General features: G+C 52.2%; 1 protein-coding gene across 1 annotated transcript; it reads left to right on the top strand.

Moving 5' to 3' along the window:
* Window positions 1-11,191: 11,191 nt before the first annotated feature.
* Window positions 11,192-15,509, top strand: KLF10 (KLF transcription factor 10). The gene is made up of 4 exons (XM_086465678.1): window positions 11,192-11,279; window positions 13,176-13,423; window positions 13,529-14,378; window positions 15,230-15,509. Exons 1-4 carry the CDS (start codon window positions 11,192-11,194, stop codon window positions 15,487-15,489), a joined length of 1,446 nt encoding a protein of 481 aa, XP_086321804.1. The 3' UTR covers window positions 15,490-15,509.
* The last annotated feature ends 9,563 nt before the right edge of the window (window positions 15,510-25,072 follow it).

Here is a 25,072-nt window from a genome sequence, read left to right as displayed (position 1 = left end):
TACATTACCGCTTATAACGTACACGGTTTCATGAGGTTGACCTGGATTCGAGGTTAACATCAAAGCTTCCTGAGGACAAAGAAAGCCAAAGGGTTCCCATCTTTCTCCTTTTGTCTGTACTCACATTCCAGCACTGGTGCCAGCCAGTGCTCACTGATTGTGAACAGGACCCACGAGGATGGCAGCCACTGCCTGTGCATCCAGGTTCACGCAGCAGAAGGCTGAACACACAAGCAGAACAAAAGTGTGGAAAATATGACCCACCTTATCTGACAAAGCCGTCTGTGGGAGCAAGAACCCCCTGACCCTCACTCCCTGCTTTCTCTTCCACCCACACTCACACCGATGCTGGAAGTCCTTTTTTGGAAGGGCTCTGAAGATGGTTCCTGGTAAGCGCATGATCCTGACCGCGCAGAGTAGGATGGAGCTGTTTTCTGATAGTCAAAAATGTTCCAGATGCAAAACAAACACATGTACACACACAGACGTTACAACATCAGTGTTTCTTTGACAACTAGTGCCATCAAATAAATGAAGACAGTCTTCAGGAGTCCTCCTTGAAACAAACAACTGGATGCAAGCTTTCTTCTGGTAGAGAACTCTCTTTCACACTCCGCCTTTCAGTCCTTGCTCAGAACAGTTCACTGCACTGGGATCAACAACTGCAGAATCACACACTTTCTTCCTGCCCAATATCTGCATTTTCAGTCCCTAAACAAAGGGCGATGAAATAGTATTTTGCAAGAATCATTTCATCCTGCCACCACTGCAAACCAGGCAATTCCTTTTCAACAGCACCTGTGAAAAGGCTGGATGGAAGTTCATGCTGAAAACAAACATGTCAGTCAAGCTTCAGCCATTCCTCTTGGGGTAGAAATAGAGCTTAATTGCAAAACCCACCTAAAGTTAACTCGGCAACGTGAAAATACTAGAAAAATGTTCAAAGTGAAAGAAAAAAATATTTCACAATACCAAACATTTCTGTAAGTAGTGAGAAATGAATGTCAATTCTCTCCTGGGAGAAGGGAGCTAGTTATATGCAAACCTTCTCCTGACTTTTTTTGTGTTATTTTTAAATAGAAGCTGTGCTTCTCAATCAGCTCTGACAACCACAGTGATCACAAAGCCTTTGACCCAAGTCTTACAGCTACACTCAAAGAGACAGACCAAGGGGCCTGAGAAGAGATTCACAATGGACAAGTACGCTTCTAAAAACCCAGCAGAACAGAGCCACTGCCCCTCAGCAGAGCCACCTCCAAGAGGTGTCACTGTCAGCTGCCACACTGCATACCACATCGAGGGGCAAGAGGGGAAAATGGAAGCTTCTGATACAGGATAGAGGAACCATGCTGTTCCCTGGGCAGCAGCTCTGGGAGAGCCCAGTTCCCTATAGAGTTAGTGACTGTTCTCTATGTGGCCCATCTCAATAGCTACAGCATCCCTTCTCCACTTCCTTGGTCCCACTGCAAGATCCTCAGGCTTCCTCAACTTCCAGACTTTAGTCCCCAGCATCCCCATCACAGTATCTCCTCACTCTGCCCACAGTTTTTACCCAAGCCTCTCAGCAGCAAAGGGCAGTCTGTGCTGTGTCCGAGTTGCAGCCACGCACGTGAGCGCCTGCGTGCCAAGCAGCCGGCAAACCGGCAGGCCCGAGCTCGCCGGGTCCTCCCTCCACAAAACTCTCCATGCCCAGCCGATGGTTCTCATTGGCCTTGTAGGCAGTCATGGTGGGATCCACCTCACCTGCTTTGCAGGTTCACCACCTGTGGTAGCTGCCCAGGCTTCCACTGTCGGAGCAGGAGATGGAGCCAACAGAGCTCAGAGTGCAATTCATGGAAAAATGAAACAGGCCCGAACCCTGTGGTTTATATTTACCAGCACTCCACTGACTATAAAAACAGCTATAAAACCAGATGCTTGTATTAATCTTAATTGTAGCATCAACCTAATCTTAGATGAACTCCACCCATAGTGACTCTGGGTACATTTATATTCACTTTGATGTTTGAACCCAAGAACAACCTTGGGCCCAGGGTCAAACCGTGCAAACCGGCTTGCTTCCCAGCTGCTCACAGCAAGGGTTCTTTGGAGCAGATCATTTGTACCCACTGAAAAGAGGAGTGGGAGCATGCCAGTGCACTTCCCGCTCCCCAGGCCTCCCGTGCCAGCGCACTCACTAGCACCGGCCACACTCCACAGCCCTCCATGGCTGTTTTGCAACAGACATGTGCCTACACATCTACACCCTTCCAGGCATTGACCTCATCCACCATCCCTCCTTCCCCTCGTGGAGAGGAGACTTTGGACCAGGGAGACAGCAGTCACAGGCGGGTTCAGATTGATGAGGACTTCACAAGGCTGCCTGCCAGCCCTTTAACTCCAGCACATCACTCACTGGGTGCCCATCTCAACAGACCGGAGAATCGCCACCACCGTTTGGAGGCCGGCAATCGACTGCAGAGTCGTGGTTACCATAACCAGCTACACAGATCCCATTGGTAAAGCACGCCCTGTCTACTACGGACAAGCCAGTGCCCCCTTCTTCTAGAAGAACTTCCATGGGGTCAGGGTGCCACTCTGCACATCATCTCAAACAGGGCCTGCAAGGTCCTTCTCCTTGTTACTGCGGCTCCTGCAGAGTGAACGTCTGTGGGACCAAGACACAGCGTGTCTCCAAGGACAAGCTGTGGGACAGAGGTGACACTCTCCAACTATGAGATGCAAGATCAAAGTACATATCTCCCACGGGAAGCTGCGGGAATGAGGTGTATGTCCCCCAAATTGAGCTGCAAGAGCAAAGTGAGCCACACAGAGGAGAATTCAGGGAGCGGTGAGATGCCAGCACTGTGCTGCCACACAGGTGGTTGGGATGGGTTGCACGTTGCATAACTTGCACGATCTTCAGGTAAACCGCTCCACAGGGATCTGCAAAGTCCAGGGCCCTGGGACACCTGATGAAAATCTTTGGGCAAGTTTTTCTGGTCATGAGGGCAATGCCACCAATGGGGGTTCCCTCCCTGTGGTCTCTGACAAAGCCAAAAACATCTCTGCACGTTGTGCATTTGGAGAGTAAACAGGGATCCCCTCTGCAGCCCCTCCTGTAGATCTGAGATCGCAGTGGAGATACTTGCACCGACCAGCACCAAAGCTAGCTTTGACATAGGCTCTTGTTTTAAAAATTTAAAGTAGTATTGCTCAATCCTTATATTGCTGCCAAGAGACTATCTGAGCAGCAAAGCCGTGACTCTTATGATGTCTCTTTAAACGAAACACAACGCCTTGATCTTCACAGGTCCCTCAAGTATGCCCTCTGCCCTCAGTTCCTCTGACATCTTAAGGAAAAAAAAAAAATTTAAATCAATTACTAATAGTGAGTAGATTGCTTAACAGCACGCCAGTGGTGTGTTTTGTACCGTGATGCCAAGGGCGTGGTATGTGAGCCAGGCATTTGGCAAGAGACAGCAGCGGGATAGGGGAGAGCTCAAGGCCTGCCGACACACAGGGCAGGAGCGTATTGGGTGCAGGGAGCCAAACTGGATGCAGTTCAGTCTGTGTTGTACATAGGACATGCTACCTGCGTATTTGCACCTGCATCTGCCTATCCAGAGACTATTCGCTTGCTTGAATATAAAGTAACAGGTATGCAGTGGGTGTGGGACCAAGTATGAGCGTCAACAAACTAACACTGCAGGAGCTGCTGACATCCCTATCTCATCTGTCATATGGGGCTGCAACTAGTCAATAGTTCAAAAATTATTAAAGATAGGTAGGTTTAAAGAAAAGAAGGACCTAGGTTCACATGACTTCTATCAAAACACCTACAATGGGATGTGCAGAAATGCTGTTACCTGTGTTAGGAGGAAAGGCAAAGCTGTCCCTGCTGACTTCTCTTCCATACTGTTAGGTCACATGAGATGCCCTGGCCACACCACCATCTCATCTTCACAGCTTCAGCATTTAGCCCATCAGAGGAACTCTTGAAATGCAGCAGCCATTAAGTCACTGTGTAACAAGTAAATTCTGCTCTGGCATGAAAAAGCACACAAACATGTTTCAAACACTTCCATCGGGAAAGGCATTTATCTGATCGTAGCACGCACAGGTGGCTTTGTTAGCTACACAAGCTCATTCTACCATGCTTAGAGGCTGTCTCCTTCTCATCTTACTGGCTGACAGTTCAGCTTCTGATTTTGTTAGCAGAAATTCAAATTGATCAGGTTTTATACTAAATGGTTAAATAAATCACGACACTGGGAAACCCCTGAATATAATAAATACACTGTTCAAAGTGGTGGAACACACAGACCCGTATGTCATCCTTGCAAGCAGAAAAGGTTCTCAGTTGTGTTTTCTGGTATTTTCCAAGCTCTGCCTGCAAACAAACTGTGCCACTTTGCCATATGCTTCCACAGCTCTCCAAAGGTACCCATGCTCTTGTGAAGCGGCGTACCTCCACATCACGCATAGGACACAACAATGTTGTCCTTTACTGGAGGTATCAACAAAACCACTGGCATCCCACAAGTGAAGAAAGACCAGAGACGATACTAAACAAAAATAAACACACAGTCACACCATGTGAAATGAAATAGGAAGCATGATCTACATGGAAAGAATCAACAAATCATTCCAATATGAACTCCTGATTTCCACCACAAAGAATTCCCAGGATTTCTTGGACCCATACATGCAGTGAGTATGTGACTTGGCTGGTTTGAGCTGACCAGACACCCATTCTGCCTGACCTTTCAAAAAGATAGGTGGGAAACAGGGCTGTAGCTGGTGGCATTGTCCTGTCCAGTGTCCTGAGAAGAAACACAGTTCTTGTGATAGCCACAGGACCTGAGGAAAGTTCTGGTTGGCGTACAACCTGATCCTGCACCGAAGGAACTGCATATAAAACCTCTCACAATCTTTAGTGATACTGAAGCAACCATTTGCTCACCTAGGTTCTTTCTGCTGTGACTAAAATAACCATCTACCCCACAGTTTTCTGTGAAACAGGTGTACATCTAGCATCAGAGGTTAAAAATACCATTTGATGTCCCATCACAAGAAGCAGGAAATGGCTCTTGCTTATTAGTATGTAGAAGCCGAGAGTTTAGCATCAAGGAGCAATCTAAAAAACTTCTTAATTCTGCATGCCAAAGCCGAGATAAGCCACAGATAACAGAGCTGTATTTCTTAAGAGCAGGGTGATATTCAGGAGACTGGAGTTTCGCCTGGGTTCGCCTGACTTAGCCTCAGTCCCTCGACTGCTTGTCAGGACCGCAGTTACACAGCTGGCCAGTGATTTACCAGCTGTGTTGCCAATTCTCTTCCCTAATTTATCTTCCCAACCCCATGACAATTTAGTTTTCCACATCAGAAGAATATGACCTGCAGGCTGGACAAGTGGTTTTATGGGAAATTTAAACTTAAGATATAGTGTAATAGGCATACACAAATAACCCACAAGTGCTTAAAAGTCAAAATCCTTAACATCTTCCCAATGAAAAACCCAGACATGTCCGTTTTCTCCTGGCGGCATAAAACCACATCCCCAGTTTCTCTGGGAAATGGAATGGAAAATACAAATACTTGTGAACTGACAGTGATCCTTTAGGGGCTTCCAGTGATTGCCAGAGAAAATCAGTTTCACTGAAAACTGCTCTCTTGCCAAAAAGAAGTGTCTCTTACCTGTCCTAGGCTTCATTAGGGGTGTTTGAGGGCTTTTTTCCCCTCGCCAGGCTGTCTCCTATGGCAGCAGTGCAAACATCAGCACTGCTAACAGCCTCTGAAGCCTTCCATTGAACGGTGCTGAGCAGGCAGGGCAGGACTGGAACTGCGGAACTGCGGTGACTCAGGAACAGCCACAAATGCTCCGGAGAAAAAGGGCCATGAGCAATACTGTGTAAAATGCACGTACACAGAAACTGGGGTTAGTATCATGTAGGGCTGGGGAGGAACATGGCACTGCCAGGCAAACAGGACTTGCTCCGTCTGGCAGTCAGAGTGGTAAAGCAAACTAAACCCCATAAACTGAAGTCTAAATGACACGTAAGTTCTGTTTTTCACCTGGTATTCTAATAAGCAACTGCAGAATCAGGACAAAGCAGGTTTTTCCTAAGGTTGGCATATGCGAGGAAAATGGAGTAGGAAGAAGGAGGGAAAAGAACTTAGAGGAGACAAAAAAGGAGAGAAGCTGCCTGGTTGCTGATTATACGCTCCACCTCCCCAGTTATCTGATATACAAAGCTCTGCAACTGCTGTCTGTAGTAGCAGAGACACTTTTCCAATGATTAATAAACGAACGCGAGCGGTGGTAGGTGTGGCAGGGAAAAGAGAACAGCCCCACACTGTACAACCCTTTCTTGCCCTGAACTCGCCGTCTGCTGCCTCCGGCCCTCCTTCCGCCCCCTCCCCGTTCTCAGTTTGCTCCCTTCCTTCCGTCCTTCCTCTCGTGTTCCCCGGCTGCCACTTTCCTGCCATTTCAGAGCTGCCTTTCCCTGGCCACCCCCTCAGCCTCAGCTGCTTTCAGACACCCACCACATTGCTCTGCATATGAAAACGAGCTGTCACATTTTCCAGCCTCTGAAGCAGAGATTATTTTTGGGAGAGGTGGTTTTGACAGTTCTGCCCTGCAGTTCACAGGCAGAGCACAGGGCAGGCTATGTCAGCGCAGGGGGAGAAGAGGAGGGAGGGTACAGCAGTTCAACACACATGCAGGGCTCCTGGCTGCGTTCTCAGAGGGACTGAAGCTCTGGAGGGACACACAAAGCTCCCGTGAAGTGTGGAAGTCAAGGAGCAGGTAAGTCTCCCCACTTCTGCGGGCTGCTCGTTCCCAACCCAAGGCCAGCTGCTAGCAATGCTGCTACAGGACACGCCCCTGAGATGACAGCCAAGCCTGCCTGTGGAGGACAGGCACAGCGAAGCCCCTTCTCCACCCTCTCACACGAAGTCCCCCGCCCCGGCTGCACCCCTATCACTCCCAGGCCACCAGGCAGTCTCTCACAGAGCCCACACTCCCTGTACCACAATCAGCATCCAGACCTCATCTGAAGATCTGGCCTAAAGGCCCTGAAGAGAGAGAGTGTAACGGGATTTTGACCTACCAGTCCAGCCCCAGCCATTCAGTGCACTCTGACTGCAGCTGGTCAGCGTATAACACAGGACTTGTGGGGCCAGAAGGTCCGTGCGCCTGGATGGCACCAGCAGAAGACAGGCAGTGACATGGTGGGAACAAACCCCAGGGGTGAGGAGACACTAACACAAGAGGAGGGAGAATGAGCAGGAGGCTTCCCGAGTGACCAGAAGAGGGGACTGAAGAGAAGAGCAGCTGCAGAGGGTTGCTCTGGAAATCAAAGTTGAAATGAGCTCATTAAAAGAAGCAAAGACAGATGGCACTTGGGGGGGCAGAGCTGGGAGCACCCTGGGATGGAGTGGCTGGAGGTGTCAGTGAGGGAGGAACAGATAGGGTGGATCCAGAAACAGCCGAGGAGGCGGCAGGGTATGAACGGCCGTAGGTGTTTTGGAGCAGGCTCCGGCAGGCACGCTGGAGTGGCCACGGGCAGAGGCTTTCACAGAGCAAAAGCCGTACGGATGTCGTGGGAAGAAAGGTGCTTTAAGAAGTATCAAGAAGCGGTGCGTGTGCTAAGGCCACGCCAGATTGGCAGCTGGGAAAGGCCAGCTGCGAGGACTAGTGGAGAATTACCGCTGGAAGGGGTGCCGCAAGCAGCAAGGGCGGTCCTGCAGGACCCGCAGCAACCCAGGCAAAGAGCCAAGAGGTCGTACCAGGAAGCCAAAGCAAGTACGGACAAGGAGGTAAAGCAAGGACAGAAGGAGAGAGAGGTAAGAGCAGGAAAAGAACAAAATCCTCTGGAATCCTCAGCACACAAAAGACATGGATCTACTCAAGCGAGTCCAGAGGAGGCCACAAAGATGATCAGGGGCTATGAGGACAGGCTGAGAGAGTTGGGGTCGTTCAGCCTGGAGAAGGCTCCAGGGAGACCTTATAGTGGCCTTCCAGTACTTAAAGGGGGCCAACAGGAGAGGTGGGGAGGGACTCTATCAGGGCATGTGGTGATAGGACGAGGGGTAATGGTTTTAAACTAAAAGAGGGCAGATTTAGACTAGCTAGAAGGAAGACATTTTTTACAATGAGAGTGGTGAAACACTGGCACAGGCTGCCCAGAGAGGTGGTAGAAGCCCCATCCCTGGAAACATTCAAGGTCAGGCTGGATGGGGCTCTGAGCAACCTGATCCAGTGAAGGTGTCTCTACTCACTGCAGGGGGTTGGACTAGGTGACCTTTAAAGGTCCCTTCCCACCCAAACCATTCTATGACTCTACAAAAACCAAACAGGCCACCCGAAGCGGGAGCTGATATTGCAAGTCAGCCCTTTGTTATTTTCTCACAGTTACACCACAGTGGAGGCCAGAAGTACCTGTCAGCGCTGGGTCGTGTCCTACTTCGCATTGCATACACTGAGAGGTAGGGCCAAAACGACGAAGCATCTATGGCAGCCTCACTCAGTGTCCCCTGAAGGTACCCTTACGACAGATCTAAAAGGCATGTGGCTCAGGTCAAACATTACTATGCTCATTTCTTCATCTTTCCATTTTATACAAAGATAATTGTGTTTTCCCCAAAGAGCAGTTTACTTCCAGAAAATTACTGCAGAATCACCTTAACTTCCAGCACATACCTCCAACATCTTGCCATAGCAAGCAAACTGAAAATGGTAACAGTATTTCAGGCTACAGATTTTCAGTTTATGTTGGCAAGTAGATTTTTAACACTGAAGGTCTCACTGTATCAGTAAAACTTTTGTGTATACGCATTACTTACATGTAAGGGCAAAAAAAGTGACACCAATCTGCCTAATCTGCTGATATACAGGCAGAAGCTATTAGCTTTGTGAGTGAACTTATCACATAGGCTTAAACTGTAACGCTGGTCCAACTTTTACAGATTTAGTTTTAGGGGCAATAATATGCTTCAAAAGATATTTTTTATGTTTTAAATAAAAATAATTACAATCACAAAAACCATTACAAAACCTACCATAAACAGAAAACACAGAATTTCACCAAGAACGATTGTGTATTAGTTCCACAACCTTTATTTCAGCCGGAGCAGATGCAGACAGACACGGTTATGAGCCAAGAAGTCTTTCCCCAGCCGTGCCTCGCATGATGGTAGCACCTTTTGGCAAAGGAGAGCATGTTCCGGCAGTCAAGCAACATTTCATCAACATTTTTTCCTGTTGATTTCAGTGGGAAACACACAGTAATCACACTTTCTCCTGTTGAGACACCCAGACATGGGGGATCCAGTGGACTAATCTGTAAACAACTGTTTGCTACTACTAGTGAAAAGGATCTGGATCATCCTGAAGTGAATTCTCTTTTGGGAATTCCCTCTAGATAAGGCAGTCAGGCCAACTGGCTTCCCTGCAGGCACGGCAGGGATCTTACAAAATGTGGCCAAAAGGCAGGCAGACACTCGGGTTACAGAACAGAAACAGAGGATGGGAAACACAGATTTCCCTCCATCAAGCGGCAGGTTTCCTCAGCCGTGACAATCATGGAAGCTGTAGGAGTGAGGAGAGAGGGATCCCACCGCTGGCAGCCTGCTGCAGGGGGGCCCAGCAGGAGAGCACCTCACAGCAGATGTGTACTGGGTACCAGCGCAACAGAAATTCCAGCTGTACAACGCACAAGTGGAAACGCTGGAATTAAAGCAATGCCAAACAAAAGGTGTCTTCCTGAGAGTAAAATTACTGCCTTTCTGTCGATACACAAGTCCTGGAACTAATTAAGAACTGTTTTAAAATGTATTTTACTCTGTGCTCAGGCTTTGCGATTGTTACATCCCCATTCTTCTTTCAGGCTGAAGAAACCGCTCATTTGCTATCTTGCAGGGTCTTTTGCACTTTCAGACATAAACATTCTGTGGGGTTTCCAAGCAAGTTACAGGAGGACATAACCCCTTCTGTCAGTTGGGATCGGCTGACAAGGGGAGGAAGAATTAAGCAGAACACTGTACCACGACACCAGTAGAAAGGTGAAAGGCAGGAAGACATATCTCAGAGGAAGAAAAAAGTAGAAAAATGCTCTGAGCGAAGGAGGCTGGACTGCCGGGGGGCAGATCTCTGAAGTGAAGCTGAATGAATAGGAGAAACAGAACAGAACCATAACGAAGCATCAACAGTATTTCCAGAGCGGAAGAGCGCTCCGGCACAAGCAGCACTCGACAGCTGCAGCCTGGCTCCGCATCCCGCTTCTCAGGTGCTGACACACGCAGCCACCTTTCCTGCTTCTATTAAAACTTTCGGACGGGAAAAACAATCCGCCTCAAACTCTGCATCGCGCAGAACACACCGAACGGCGCTGCCCTTCCGCAGTGCCGCAGGCTGCAGCGCAGCCGAAGCGGCCGTGACCCGGCTCACAGGCAGCCGCTCCCCGAGCCAGCTGGGCGGCGGGTGCCGGGACGCAGGGTGGGACAGCCCGGAGGGCTGCGGGCAAGCCGGTTTAGGGCCGGACACCCCCGAGCCGCCCCGCCTGCAGGCCCCGCGGGGCTGGGGCTTCCCTCCCTCGGAGCTCCCGCCCGCCACAGGGCTCGGGAGCGATGGGGGCCCCGCCCGGCCTTCACGGGACGCCCCAGGCAGCTACGGCCTGCGAACCCGGGGCGATCCCGACGCGCGGCGGCGTGGGCCTCCACCCGCCGTGGGCCCGGGGGCGCCGCCAGGACGCACCCGCGGGGACCCAGGCACGCCCAGCCGCAGCGTTCCCCCGCGGGGGGGGGGGGCAGAAGGGCGCGGAGCGGCCGCGCCGCCCTCCTCTACCCCCGCCCGCGGCCCCGCTTCACCTCAGCGCGCCGGGGAGCGGGCGGGGGCCGCTGCGGGGGAGCTGCTCCCCCAGCCCCCCCGGCACCGCGTGACCTCATGCGCGAGGAAGCGCCGGGCCGCCCCCGCCCAGGGGAAGCGGGGGGGGGCGGCACTGACTCAGCCGGCGGTGGGGACTTACCGCGGGCCGCGCGCACGCCGCGCTGACACACTGTCCACGCCGCCGGGCAGCCGCCGATCACGCGCGGGCGCCGGGCGCCTATTGGTCGTCGCCTCACACACCTTTGCTGGCGATTGGCGGCGGGCGGCCCGAAGCCCCGCCCCGCCCCTCCCGCGCGCGGGGCCGGGGGAGCCGCCACCTGAATGGGGAGCGGCGAACAAAAAGAGGAAAATAAAGGGAGCGGGCGGAGAGCGGCGGCGGCGCGGGCTCCGGTCAGCCTCGGCTCCCCGCACAGGCCGGCGGTGAGTGATCCGCCCGGCGGGCTGAGCGACTGGGGCACCCCCAGGGGCGGTGGGGGACGGGGTGTCCCGAGGCGGGGAGGGAGTCCCCGGGGACGGCGCGACAGGGGGATGCCCAGGGGACGCGGCGGGGCGGCCGGCGGCCCGCCGGGCGAGAGGAGGGACGGCGGGCAGCGGCATGGACGGGAGATCGGGCTGAGGCGGCGAGGGACCGGGGCTGCTGGGTGGCCTGCGGGGCGAGGGGAAGGAGCGGGGGAACCCCCACGGGGCAGGCGGGCGAGGAAAGCGTCGGGAGGGAGGGAGGGAGGGAGGGAGAGAGAGGAGCTGCCGGGAACCTGTTGGCACCGGCGGGCCGGCGACGTGCAGACCGCGTGTGTGCCCGGGCGCGCCCAGCGCGGGGGAGCGGCGCGGGCGCCAGGCTGCTGGGCTACGAGTGCCAGGCGGCGGCGGGGAGGGAGGGAGGGAGGGAGCCAGGGGGGATCCCGGTGCAGCGGCCGGGAAGAGGACCGGCGCTGCAAGGAAGAGGCAGCCGCAGACCCCCGCCGGCGGAGCCGAACCGTAGGCCCGCTCCCCGCGGGGACGCCGCTTCGCTTCGCTTCCCTTCCCCCGCGGCGGGAGGCGCCGGGTGTGGCGGCGCTGACCCTCGCCCGGCCCCCGCCCGCTGTGAGGCGAGGCGAGACGGCGCGGCTGCCCCGGCCGGGCTCTCCCCCACCCCGCCTGGCCCCGGGGAGGCGGGGCGCGGCGCGGCCCTGCCTGCGGCGGTGGCTGTGGCGGGCTCCCTTCCTGCCGGCTGAGGGCGGGGGCGGCCGCGCGGGGAACTGGGTGAAAGGTCGGCGCGCGGCAGTACCCGAGCCGCCGAGCGGGCGCTGATCACGCTTTGTTCACATGCCCCCGCCCTGGGCCGCGCCTCGAGCGGGCACCGGCCAATGAGCGCCAGCGCGGCGAGACGCGGGGAACCAATGGGGAAGGCGGGGGCGGGGGCGCGGGCGGCGGGGTGCGCTGAGGTGAGGGTGGCGCGCGCCCAACGGCCGGGGGCGGGGCCCGCGCCTGCGCCCCGCCCCTGCCGCTCTGGGGGCCCGGGGGGGTCCGGGTCCCCTTCGGAAGGTGCGTCGTGGCCGCGGCTCCAGCTGCCCGGAGACGCGGCTGTTCCGCCCGCGCCGTCTCGTCGGGACGGGGCGGGGGGATTGGCCCGCAGCGGCGGGCACCGTCCCTCAGAAAGCGGCAGCAGTGCTGGGGGCGGTGGTGGGACACGGAGCTGAGGCGGCCCTGCGGGGGCTACTCCCCGCGGCGACCGGTCGGGTCGGGGATAGACGTGCGTGTCTGTTTCAGTTCTCCCGGCTGGTGACTTTGCGGGTGTGGATGTGTGTGTGAGAGAGGGCTTTTCGGTATTCCCTGGAACGTTTTTGGTAGCGGATACCTTTTGGAGAAAACGTGCATCAGTCCCAGTACGGTCCGTTCTCATGTGTCAAAATAAGGACAAGCCTGAGGGCTGTGCTTAAAGCAAAAGTGGAAGGAGGGTTGGATGGGGGAGGAATTTTTGTTTTCTTTTTTTTTTTGGGGGGGGAGGCGAAGATTTTTGTTAAGCTTTCAGACACAACACTTTCAATATGGAGTAACCTAAGCTGTTGCTTAAGTTTTGGTGGCAGTTCTTTTGTCTCAAGAAAATATATAGTCTTCACCAGATGGCCTGATTTCCCCACTAACAACTTCATTAAAATGTTACATAAATAAGAAGGAGGGCAGGAAAATACAGGCATACCCCCCACGTGACCAAGCGTGTTTATCTTGCACATGTTGCTTTGTTTGGTTTTTACGATGCCTTCTCCTAAGTAACTGCAAAATAGTCAAACTTAGCATCAGGTTTAAAGTTTCCCTTTTTTCCTCTAATCAAAACAGGAGGAAGAAATGGAGATGATGACTGAGAAACAGAGAGATGCTAGGTATTTCTGGAACAATACTACTGAAAAAAGCGATTATGAGGCTGTAGAAGCCCTTATTTCTATGAGCTGTAACTGGAAATCAGACTTCAAAAGACATGCAGAAATGAGGCCTATAACTCCAGCATCTGATATGTCAGAAGAGAGTGACGAGACTTTGCTTCCTGGAGCAGCGGACTTTAATGCGATACCAGCATTTGTAAGTTTTTGAATTTGTACCTGTGCGTGCTTGTCTTTAACAACTGGTGTGGCAATGTGTTGGTAATGTGCCCCCCCCCTTACTGTGTCTCTCTCCCCCGCGCAGTGCCTGACCCCCCCCTACAGCCCTTCCGACTTTGAGATGTCGCATCTGGGGGCACCGGCGCCCGCTGCAGCGCTCGGCAGGTCACTGGCCGAGGCGGAGAGGCCTCCAGCAGCCGGGCCTCTGAAGGCTCAAGCCACGAGCGTTATCCGCCACACGGCTGATGCCCAGCTCTGTAATCGCAAAACCTGCCCGGTGAGAACAGCCAGTGTGCTGAAATACCAGGACAGTGTTTTGAGGGAAGCGAAGAGTAAACCAAACCCCGAAGCTGAACACTCAGTGTGTTCCGCCTCGGCGCCAAACAGAGCCAGCGACGAGAGCAGCGAACAGCCGGTGGCAGAAGGAAAAACCGCAGAACCAGCTGTTGGTCCGGTGCCCGTGAGGAAGCCCTCGGTCAGCAGGCGTCAGCCTGTCCCGGGTCCGGCGCAGCAGGCGGCGGCACCGCCGTGCCCTGCCCCAGGCAGTGGGGCGCCCCCCGTGCCGGTGATTTGCCAGATGGTCCCGCTGCCCGCAAACAACAGCGTCGTGACGGCCGTCGTGCCCAACGCTGCGCCGAGCCAGCAGCCGGCGCTCTGCCAGCCCATGGTCTTCATGGGCACCCAAGTTCCCAAAGGTGCCGTTATGTTTGTTGTGCCCCAGCCGGTTGTGCAGAGCACAAAGGCTCCCATAATTAGTCCAAACGGCACGAGACTCTCTCCCATTGCTCCTGCTCCCGGCTTCGTACCTTCTGCAGCAAAAACCACTCCTCCAGCTGATTCCTCAAGAATAAGGAGTCACATCTGCAGCTACCCGGGGTGTGGGAAAACGTACTTCAAGAGCTCCCATCTGAAGGCGCACATCAGGACACACACAGGTTGGTCACTGTCGCTGGGTGTTAAAAGTTAACGCAGGAAATTGCAGCTCTGTAGGCCACCTGTCACGGTTCCAGCAATTACCGGGTTTGTTCATGGAACAAATTGTGGGGCAGCAATGAAATGCTTTTTTTTGCCAGCGCGTGTTCTAATGCTGCCTGATCTCAGACAGGAAATCTCCCAGAGGGGAAGCTGACTCAGCAGTTTGTTTGTGCTGGACTTGCTTCATGTCAGAAGGCGTTCAGTAACACTTCTTATGAGTGTGGAAGCGAGGCCTTGCCCAGTGTAGAGCATGCCTTTCCGGAGCTAAAGACGCCTTGTTAGGCTTCTCCACAAGAATGCCTTTGTCAGAACTAAAGGGTAAAACTTACAGAGATTCTTTTATGAAGGAATGTAAGGATCCACACAAACTGTTCCTGCCTCGGTTATTTCAGAGTAGCTTCTCGTCCCTCAGCTCTTGATCGCGGTAGCAGAGTGAGTCACGTGTAGGCTCACAGGCACTGCCGGGGCTCTGTTAGGTAAACGTTGTCACGGGTTGCGCTTCAGAGGGTAGCTTCAGAGGGTAGTTTCGGGCATGCTAAGTCATCATCACCTGCAGTTCAGAGCATCTCATTAACCCTTTGTACTACTTAGCTTTGAGGATACTGAGTCTGCATGTTTAAATATTGGTATGTAAACCATTTTTCTTGTTTCGTATATATAAAATAATTAATATTTATGTCGATTTTTGGCTCAACTGTCGTAATAGAAACTTTGCTGTTAAAAAAGTCAAATCTGCCAGACAAGGCAGTGGTGTTTGTTGCTCAGTTAATACTCATGGGGTTTTTTTGATTTGTCATTTTTTTTCTTTTAGGAGAAAAGCCGTTTAGTTGTAGTTGGAAAGGCTGTGAGAGAAGGTTTGCACGATCTGATGAACTCTCTCGCCATCGCAGAACGCATACCGGGGAGAAGAAGTTCGCCTGCCCCATGTGCGAGCGGCGGTTCATGAGGAGCGACCACCTAACAAAGCACGCGCGTCGCCACTTGTCGGCCAAGAAGTTACCGAGCTGGCAAATGGAAGTGAGCAAGTTAAACGACGTTGCTGCGCCGCCAGCGTCTGCAGCCGCGCAGTGAAGGGCTTGTTCTGAAGACTGAAAAAGCCAGCCGAAAAAAGTCTTTTGCTCCTGGCCTGTGGTGATGCCGCACCGGCGGCTGGTGGCAGCGCTGCCGCGAGGCAGAGGCGCTCTGTGCTCGGTCACAAACAATGTTGCTGGGGGCACCGGTGGCTGACTGGAGTAGCGGGTGTCTTTTGCACTGGCAAGGAGAGAGAGAAAGGGAAGGTTCTAGAGCAGAGCAGCATGCATTGTGCCAGTTAGGAATTTTGCAGATTTTTCGTGTGTGCTCTAGACCGTCACGTGTTGGTGCAGGTCTGCTGCTGGCACTTGGGGCCGACTCTGATTCAAACTTGCGGTTGCCAGCCCTCCGTGCAGCACGGGCTGGGCAGGCAGCGGTGCGCGGGCACCTGCGCGACAGAGATAATCGAAATCGCTTTTCCTGCTTCTGCCACCTTGCCTGGGTCAGAATCTTTTCCTCCCGTCCATTCTCCGGCCCTGTCATAAGCGATGATTTGGTGCCAGGCTCCTGGCGATTTTAGACCTGCCCTCCTGCACAGGGCGCTCGGTGCACGCCGCTCTGTGCTACTGTCCAGAGGGGCTCGGGGCGGGCATCCAGGGGCACCACGGGCGCAGCTGGAGGGTAGGAACCTCATTAGCTTTGTGATGTTTTTCCCAGCTTCTTTGGCGAGCTTTGTGATTATTACCGTTGGTTATACCGGGGCATCGTACGGTGCTTCTGCTTTTGTGTCGCTTACGGTTTCCTTTAAACCTGCTCACGACGACCGTGTGCCACCGCGTGTTTCGTAGCGGATACAGTGCACTTTTACGAGAAACATTGTAACTGTAAACTACGCGGGTAGATAAGGAAGAAAACCAAGAATCTTAGGCCTCTTGATCATCTTATTCTTTGAAAGGCGGTTTATACTAAAAGTGAAATGGATATATTATGTATTGTATTAGAAAGTTGTGATTCGAAAAGCAAAACGAGGCAGTAAGGACACCAGCCTAGAGTTTAAACTGTAGCTTTTGTGACAAATAATGCATCACCTTTCACTATTTCTATTTTATCGTATAATGTTGAGGACACATATCAGAAAGTGAACTGTTTGAAAACAGTGTATTAGATACACTTTTTGTGACTACTTTAAAGATTTGCACATTTCTTATGTTGTACTTTATACTTTGTTTACAATAAAACCGATTTTCTTTAATATGGACCTCTCTTATTTGAGCTCATAGCAGAACGTATCCCTTGGCAAGGGAGAGAACCCCAAAACAAAATACAGTGTCTGTCCTTAGGTGTCCTGACCAATGAAACACCCTCTTAACTTGTGATATTTTTAAAAGTCCTGTAAAGCCCACGGCTGTGCTTACTACTGCAAGTCTCTGTTTTGTTGTGTTGGGGTTTTTTCTCCCCACTCTTCATCCCCCCCTCCTTTTCTCCCAGCACCCAAACCCAAATGTGCTCACGTGGGCCCTTGTAACACCCGTGACAAACATTTCCTTGTGTTGGAGAGGGAACCCCGCTGGCTTCCCGGGGTGGAGCCCAGCCCCTGTCCCCAAGGGCCAGGCTTGGGGGGCAGCTGCCACCCCGCAGGGTGGGATCCAGGTCCCCCCGCGGCGTTGGCCCTCAGCGGGAGCTGGTGCAGAGGTGGGCGCTGGCCGGCCCTGTTCCCCCGGGCGGGGCTTTCTAGAGCCCCTCGGTGCTGTTCCTGTGGGCTCCTCTGCCTCCCGCTCCGACTGCCCCCTGCCTGGGAGATCCCCACGTTTCACAGCTGCGTGGCTGCTGACTCACTGCCCTGCCCTGCGGGTGCTGGGGCAGAGCACTCCTTACCTTATCCTGTTTGACGCAGTGCCTAGGGAAAATTTGAGTCATCGCCCTTTCTTCTTGTTCCAGGGGGAATACACCATCACAACCCAATGCAAAAGAGATGCTCCCCCAGGAGTGAGAGTCCCTCTCCACCATCTTGCTTCCAGGTATTTTACATTTCATGGGCATAAGAAAAAAGATTGTAAGAGCTCTGGATCTGAAACCCTTCCATGTCTGCAGCTAGCCACGGGGCTAGGGAGCCGGGTCCCCTCGCCACACTGAACCTTGAACCCACTTCTGTGCCACGGCCCCACGCGAGGAGGGCATAAAGAAAGTGCCACCCCCATCGTTATCCTGCCCACACCGAGCTGGCCGTGGCTGCCCTCAGCAGTGTGCATGGTGGGCTTTGAGCCCCTTTTAGCTCAGCAGGGAGCCAAATTTAAATCTGGTTTCCCAGGCGAGCGCTTTCATGCCACCACGCAATAAAAGGGGAAGAAAGGGAGTTTCCGTGCCGTGGCCATCTCTGCTGCCTGTGTCTTCTGAAGAAAAAGCAGCTGCTGGTGCTGTTTGTGTGGCATCCAGCCCTGGAGGTGCCCTGGGAGCAGCCGCCGGCGGCACCACTGGGGAGGCTGCAGAGGAAAGCCTGCTTCTGGCACTGCTCTGAGCTAAATAAAATACAGTTTCTCACTCTAAATACAGAATTTAACGGTAAGAAGTGCACTTCTGGCTGGTTCCAGCTGAAAGCAGAGCTGTAATTGTCAGTTTACCTCACAAGCCATTTTTTAAAGCTTGGAAGCCAACTGGAAATTAAACCAGCTATTTGGTCTAACCTGCAAATGTAGTTGAAAGGGCATTATTAAATGGCTTTTCAGTGCTGAATCGTACAACCAAGTTTGGTTGCATAGTAGGAAATGATTTTTGTGAATCTTCTACAGATTTCTCTGAATAATTAGAATTTCCTTACTCCTCTACGTAAACTAAAAGCACACTTCGTATCTTGTCCTCCTACTTGGGTTTAATGACGAAGCCAAACAGACACCAAACCGAAACTCTCTTGGCAAACCCCCGCGGTTAGTACTTGGATGCCAGCACTGGTGGGTGCTGGCTGTGGCAGGGCTTGCCGGGGCAGCCGCTGCTGTCGTTTGCTGTGCAAACGCCTGGCTCCAGGCAGCTGATCCAAAGGGATCTAGGAGGTCAGCGTATATTCTTGGAAGCAGATTTCGTAAGTACCTATAAACCCTTCATCTTGTGCTTAGCGCTGATCTCCAGAGTGGTGTGCGCACACAAAAACCGAGGCTGCAGAGGTGATACCGATTACGCGAGTTGGGGCATAACCTGACTGTTCCCGGCGCGCAGGGAAGGGCAGCTGGGGTCTCCCGGCGAGTTGTCCTGGGAAAGGAGGGAGTGAGCCCCTGTGTCCAAAGCAAAGCGATGTAACCCCACGCTGGGTACGCCTACCTTGCCGATGGGCGCTGGGGGAGACGGGGGACCATGTTGGGGGCAGAAGGTGCCTGCCTGGCCTGGGCGTCGTGCAGGCAGCTCGTTGTGCTGCAGGAGGAGCAGCAGGGCTGAGCACGATGCGTTGGGGGGCTTGGGTTCTGCTTGTCCCACCCCCTACTCGAACCAGGGCGGATCACCGATAGGGAACTGTGGTGCTGGGGCCCCCTGCGTGTGCCCTGAGTGTGCCTTTGCCAGTGCTCCTTGGGGATTTTAATCTCGTCAGAGAGGATGGAGAGAAGGCTGGAAAAAGCAAGCATTTTCCCTTGTGGTTTGGAGAAGGATAATTTCCATTACAGCAGGAGTATTTGTGGGAGGGTTAGATGCTCTACAAGTGAACTAATATGTATTTTAAAAGAAGAGCGGTCCTGAGCTGGGGCAGCTTGTCTGGAGCCACAGATGCAGCTGAGACAAGAACCAGGGCAGCCTGTCTGCCCATCCCCCCTGGAGCGCTTGGCTCTCTGAGGTTTTTCCTCCCGAGCTTTACCATCCAGTGGTGCTATTTCAAGATGCCCTTAACCAACCGGTCCTGTGATCCTGGCAGAGGGTCCGTACAGCTTTGGTGCCAGAGTGGGTGCCACAATGCAGACGTGGCACATGCCCAGAGAGCTGAGAGGAAGGGCTTTATCATCAGCCTGAGACTTCCACACCGCATGTAGAGGCATCAGGTATTCCCCTGGCACCTCCCCACTTTTACTGTAAATAGATGATTCATTTGTCTGCTTTGGCAACAAACTTAGATCACCAAGGAAACACTCGCAAGCTGTCAGAAAAGTTGGAGCACAAAATCAGGTCAAGAGAAATGATGAATGAATGAATATGTGCATCACAGGCTCAAGCTCCCTGTTCTATGTCACAGATTTTCTGCAGAGCGTGTGGTCAGGGGGGTAATATTCAGCTAGAACAAATGTTTTGGGGGAATATGTCTTACGATGTAATCAAGCATGTCGCACAGAGCTTCTATGTCTTTTCTGGGGATATGGGGATCTGGAACGCTTTCTGTTGTCACGAAAAGAAAATATGATGCTTTAGCAATAAGAAAACAAGAGTAAAACACATCTTTAGCCATCTCATTATATTCATGAGAAGACAGGGCCTAAACTTGCTAACACACTTTCTGTGTTCTGTTATAAATCAGGTAACAATCACGTGAAATGTACTAAATAATTCAGAAGCTTTGTCAGGATACCACAGTTTTGATTAAACTTTATACTTGCTTGTGTATTCCTCTCTGAAAGTCAAAGTAAATGTCTGGTGAAAAAATTCTGCTGTTACCGCTGCTTCAACTCCTTGGAAGGTTTCGGTAGATGTCAAGGTACTTGCATGGCAACAACTTCCCAAAGAAATGGATGCAGCAGTCGCGGGGACTGCCCGTGCACCGACAGCTGCAGTGAGGCACGAGCACACCCTGTTCGGCTGAACATTCTGTGGGGCCTCGGCAAAACTTAAACAGCTTTGAATAGTGGAGGCATATAGTGTCTCCTCTCTGCCCAGCTCATCTCCTGACTGCTTCCAACACAGCCAGGAGGAACTGACATTTGTCAAGTCCATTTTTTTTTTTTAAACCTTCACAAATTTCTCATTTCATTAATGCTTTCTGGGCTGAATTCCATACAGCTGTCATTGTTCAGTTGTGAGGGCTGGGATCCTCACAGCGATAGCTGGGGGACTGGCACCGGCAGGGGGGTACTTACTGTGAACAGCAACCTCAGGGAGTTTAAACACTTCTGCTTGGGAAACTGAGCTTTCAATGTTTAATTGCCTAGCAGGCAGCTGGTAAGTACGACCCCCACCTCCCCAAAATGAAAAAAGAAAGAGTATCACATGCAGCCTGAGTGGAATTAAAGAAAATATAGAGTTCAGAGAGTACATTAGTGGCCTAAAACGCAGAGTGGCCAAAAGGTTAATGAAACCCTCATCAATCAAAAAATAAAGCAACTCCCCTGACCACCTGTCAGCCACAATGTAACGTCGCCAGTCATCGGAGTCACTAAATAAAAAGGCAGTTAGAAGAAGCAGCGTTGCAAGAGAATGAAGCAGCCATCTTCAAACAAGCTATGCAATCAGCTTAATGAAGACATAATTCTCGAGTTGCAATCAGTATTCCTCAGGTAGTCCTGCCTGAGGGGGAGGGAGTGCAGAGGCAGAAGCCAGGGCCAGAGGAATCACCCAAAGGGGTTCCCCCGTTCGCAGCTGCAGCCCAGAGCGTGGCAGGGATGGCCCCGAGAGCTCCTCCTGCCCCCGGGGCTGTGCAGCCTGCCAGCGCCTGGGCGCTGTGCCGCCCTGGGTCTGACCGCTGCGCCGGTTTAGGGAGCAGTTGCCTTTAGTGCTCTTGGTTGAGCATAAACAGTTTTGCTTCCTTTTCTCCCCACCAACATTACTTGCCTTCAAGGTGCCGTGCAAGTGCTCTGGGGCTCTTTTGCGGTCCAGTGTCCCTCACTGACCCTGACCCATGGGCTCGCCTTCTCCGCCAGCATTGGCACTCACCGAGCCCTCAGCCCTGCTTGGCAGCAGTCCGAAATTTGGGTCTCTTCTTCTCACGAAGCCTGGGAGAAGTTAGTGTCTCTGTGACCTCACCTCCTTGCTCAGCCGTGGCCGAGGTGAGCCGTGAGCATCCCATGCTGCCAGCAAAGCTGGTGGCTGCTCGGAAGGGTTGTGCTGGCAAAGGAATCTTGCCATTTGCTGAAATAAAGGGGAAACTGTGGCATCCTTGTGAAACTCTCAATGCGGTACACGGGTCAAAAATACCCGTCATTGAACTAAGAAGCAGAAAGAAATTGTCACCGTCTGGAAGTACCCAGAGGGAAGCAGAGCGGGTGGAAAGGACGTGTACTTACAGATTAGCTGGCCTAGATAGTATCGCTTGTGTCTTGCACCAATTCATCCTAACAATAACCCTCCCAGCCATGGGAAAGCGGGAATTATTTCAGTTCTTTCCATAGGAAAACATCCGAAGTGGTTAGTGGCTAATATGCAGCGGGGGGGATCTCTTTATTATTTTTTTTCCATTTATGCAAGAGACTTTTCAATTCCCTGCTCAAGTGAAGCAACAAGTATGATGAGTCAATGATGAGTCACTAGGCCAGGAAAAAAAGCTGCAGGAAGGCTGGACTATTTATAAAAAGTAAAAGAAAGAAAGGAAATATATTCTAGATGCAGACAGACCTGAAAGATGGGATTGTGGGATTCCCAGGCAGTGGACAGTAAACCTCCCAGGAAGGAGCAGGGAAGCACTGGCGGGGTCTACATGCTTTTTCGGAAAGGACTCATTGGCGTTGCACAGAGCTGCACACACCACAGAGCCCACCGGCCACTTGCCCTTGACGTGGGAGAGCTTTGCCGCTCTCCTCCAAGGGGCACGGCCAAGCAGCCGGGCTCCTCCTCATTTACCGCCTTCGCACCCGCTCCACGTGCCGGGAGGGGCGGTGAGCCAGCCCCCGTGGGAGTGGGGCTCTGCCGGGCGAGCGGTGGCGGAGGCGGCTGGAGGGGCTTCCTCCACCCCATGCTCTGACGGCTCCTCTGCTGGGAGGTCCTGGGCTGGGAGCAGTAAACCTCTCCGCAGCTCAGCACCTCCAGCTCTTGGCTCACAGCACCATACTGAGGGCTGGGGTGTGGAGGTGCCACTGGGAAACAAACAAACAGACAAAGCTATTTGGCAATAATTATGGAGTCTCGGTGTGGCTGGCAAGGGCGTTACTGAGTGTGCAAACTGGCATAGGTGGTCCCACAGACTGGAGATATCACTGCCTGACACCGGGCGTGGGCAGCGGAAAGCAGTGAAAGCTTTACCGCTGCCAAACACTGCCAGAGCTCTCTCCAAGAGTGCAACTGTGCAAGAGGTGTGGCGTGGCCTCCTCACACAGCAGATGATCACGCATCTCCCTGGTGTTTGACAGCTAAATTCTGGATAATTGTAGGTGCTCTGGGATGCCATTGGGTGGGGGCAGAGGGAAGGACCCATTGCCAAGAAGGTGAAAAGCACCTGAAGTCTTGAAAGTCCCACGTGCAAAACACAATTGGTGTCTGTCAGATGGGGTTAGACTGCCCCAGTACCTGACGCTTTTGGTGCAGAGGGGTCTGCAGCCTGGGTCATTCAAGTGGCTGACACAGCTTTGCCCTCATGTCCCTGCCCTGTGCTCACATCGTCCCTACTTCTGACACTGGGTCAAAATCCAAAAGCCTGTCAGGAAACCGTGTCACGGCACAGTTAAACAGGTGCTTAAGCAGGACACATGGGCTGGAAGGTGTTTATCGCTTTAGACACGGATTATATGCTGTGTGGCTTGATTCAGCGCTCACAGTTCTCGTCCAAGACATGGTTTGGTGCTGATGTTCAGTGCATGTCCCAGTTTGTGGGATACTTGCACACCTAATGAGATTTAACATGTTTAGGAGTTTATTTAGGCTCTGGTTTCATAAAGCACTGGATATGGGGAAGAAGGAGGACGGAACTTTAATGTTGAACTGATTTCTCTTGACTAAGTGTACACAAAGTGAAAAAACGGTCACTACTATTTGCACACCATTTCAGGCTTTGAATGAACAGCAGTTCAGTGAGTAAATAGTGTGAGCAGGGTGACAGCTCCTCAACTAGTGCATCTTTAAAGAAATCACCAGGTCAGCATGTTTCTGGGGGGAAATCAAAGTGATTCATTTGCTAAAGTTAAGAGAGTTGGCTGCCTTTGTTACCCGCAGTCTTTAAGGAAAAGAAAAGGTGGTGCCCAATTTGTATGTGCTCAAAGTGTTGGTGTTAGTAGAAAAGACAAAGGAACGTATTTCTGCAAGGGTATTTCAGTGGCTTTTACCACCACCATCAATGGCAACTTTGCAAAGAAGTATTAGCAGATTTAGTCTTGCCACGCTGCTGCTGGGGAGGAGGAGAATTCCTCAGCAGCATAACGAGGTGCTGTCTTGGCTTCATCATGTCATATCTAAGAAATACAGGCCCTGCCTCCTGAAAAGCCTACGTTGAAAGCCATTCCAATACTAAAGCAAACTTTTAATTGTCCTGAAAGGTGTTGTTTTCCTGAATCACTTAAACAAAAATCATCCCTGCAATAAGGAATTGATCTGCTTTATTTCTGTGTGTTGCTAAAGTCATTGGTTGGCTTAAAAAGGCTATAAAATAAAACATTTCTGTTGCTTGAGTAGTGCCGTTGCGGTACGCAGTCTGCAATGGCTGGGAGCTCTTGGGAAGGCAATGCCTTATTCCACAGGGACTTAGCAGGGCTTGCCAGGTCTGGCATCTTCAAATTGGGTTTCAGAAGTTATGATATCTGATGTTTCACTTTGGTGCCAGGCAGGACAGCCTGCAGTGGTTAAGCGTGCAGTCTGGAGACAACTCTCAGTGTCAGTATCTGGCTGGCAATGACTCAGGGTTTCTTTCTCCTGGACTCTCACCTGCCTGTCTTGAGCTCTGAGCCTTTATAGTTACTCTGTGAAAGCTTTTGTTCTTGTCTTATTGATAACTGCGCCAGAGTTGCTTGTCAGAGCTGATTACCAGTGCTGTTTTGGAGGAGAGTCAGGAGTACCAAGCATCACTTGGGCTCAAGGGAGTGGGGTGGTTTTCACTTCCCCCATTCTTCCTTTTCTGGGTGTTGATGGGCTGGGGAGGAGGGAGCCGTGCTTTGTTCTCCCTACGCTGAACCTCTGCACTGGTAGATCTCAGAAGTGGGGCTTGGCGAGGAGGAGAGAATAGGCAGGAAGAGCAGAGGTATGGGGCCACCCCCTCACCCACGTGTGCCGGGAACCACGGCCAAGGCACAGCCCTGCCACTAATTAGTGTAAATAATGTAACTACGTAACAGGAACTCTTTACAACCCTGAGCAGTGATTGCAGTGTGACAGCAGTGCTGGGTTTGAGGTCACAGGGCTCTCTCTTAGCATCACTGAAGTAAAATAAAATGTTGCTATTAATTAACTCTTTTGCCTTTTGGCCTGCTTTTTCATGGCACTTTTTGTTTACACGCTGAAACTCTCCTTTCTGTTTTCCTTGCTACTGCCTATTTCTTTCTCTCCACAATGTTTATTGAGCAAATTTAATTCCCCATCCTCTCTGCAGTCGCTTTGTCACCATTTTAATTTGTCCCCAGTGTTGTGGATGTGCTGCACAAGAGGAAGCAGGATGCTTTGGTACACTGGGTTGGATTTTGAAGTTTTGACAAACACCAATGTTTCCCATAGCAACAACCCCCATACCATACAGAACCCAGCACAAACCTTACACTTGCAGAAACAAATGCAGCTCTGCAGAGTTGACTGCTTTCTAAGCAGGAGATACGAAAAGGGGGCTTGG

This window comes from Leptosomus discolor, chromosome 5 (assembly GCF_034619465.1).
Source record: "Leptosomus discolor isolate bLepDis1 chromosome 5, bLepDis1.hap2, whole genome shotgun sequence".
NCBI lineage: Eukaryota > Metazoa > Chordata > Aves > Leptosomiformes > Leptosomidae > Leptosomus > Leptosomus discolor.
The sequence above is the reverse complement of the archived record's forward strand: the minus strand, read 5'-3'. Positions and strand labels throughout refer to the sequence as shown.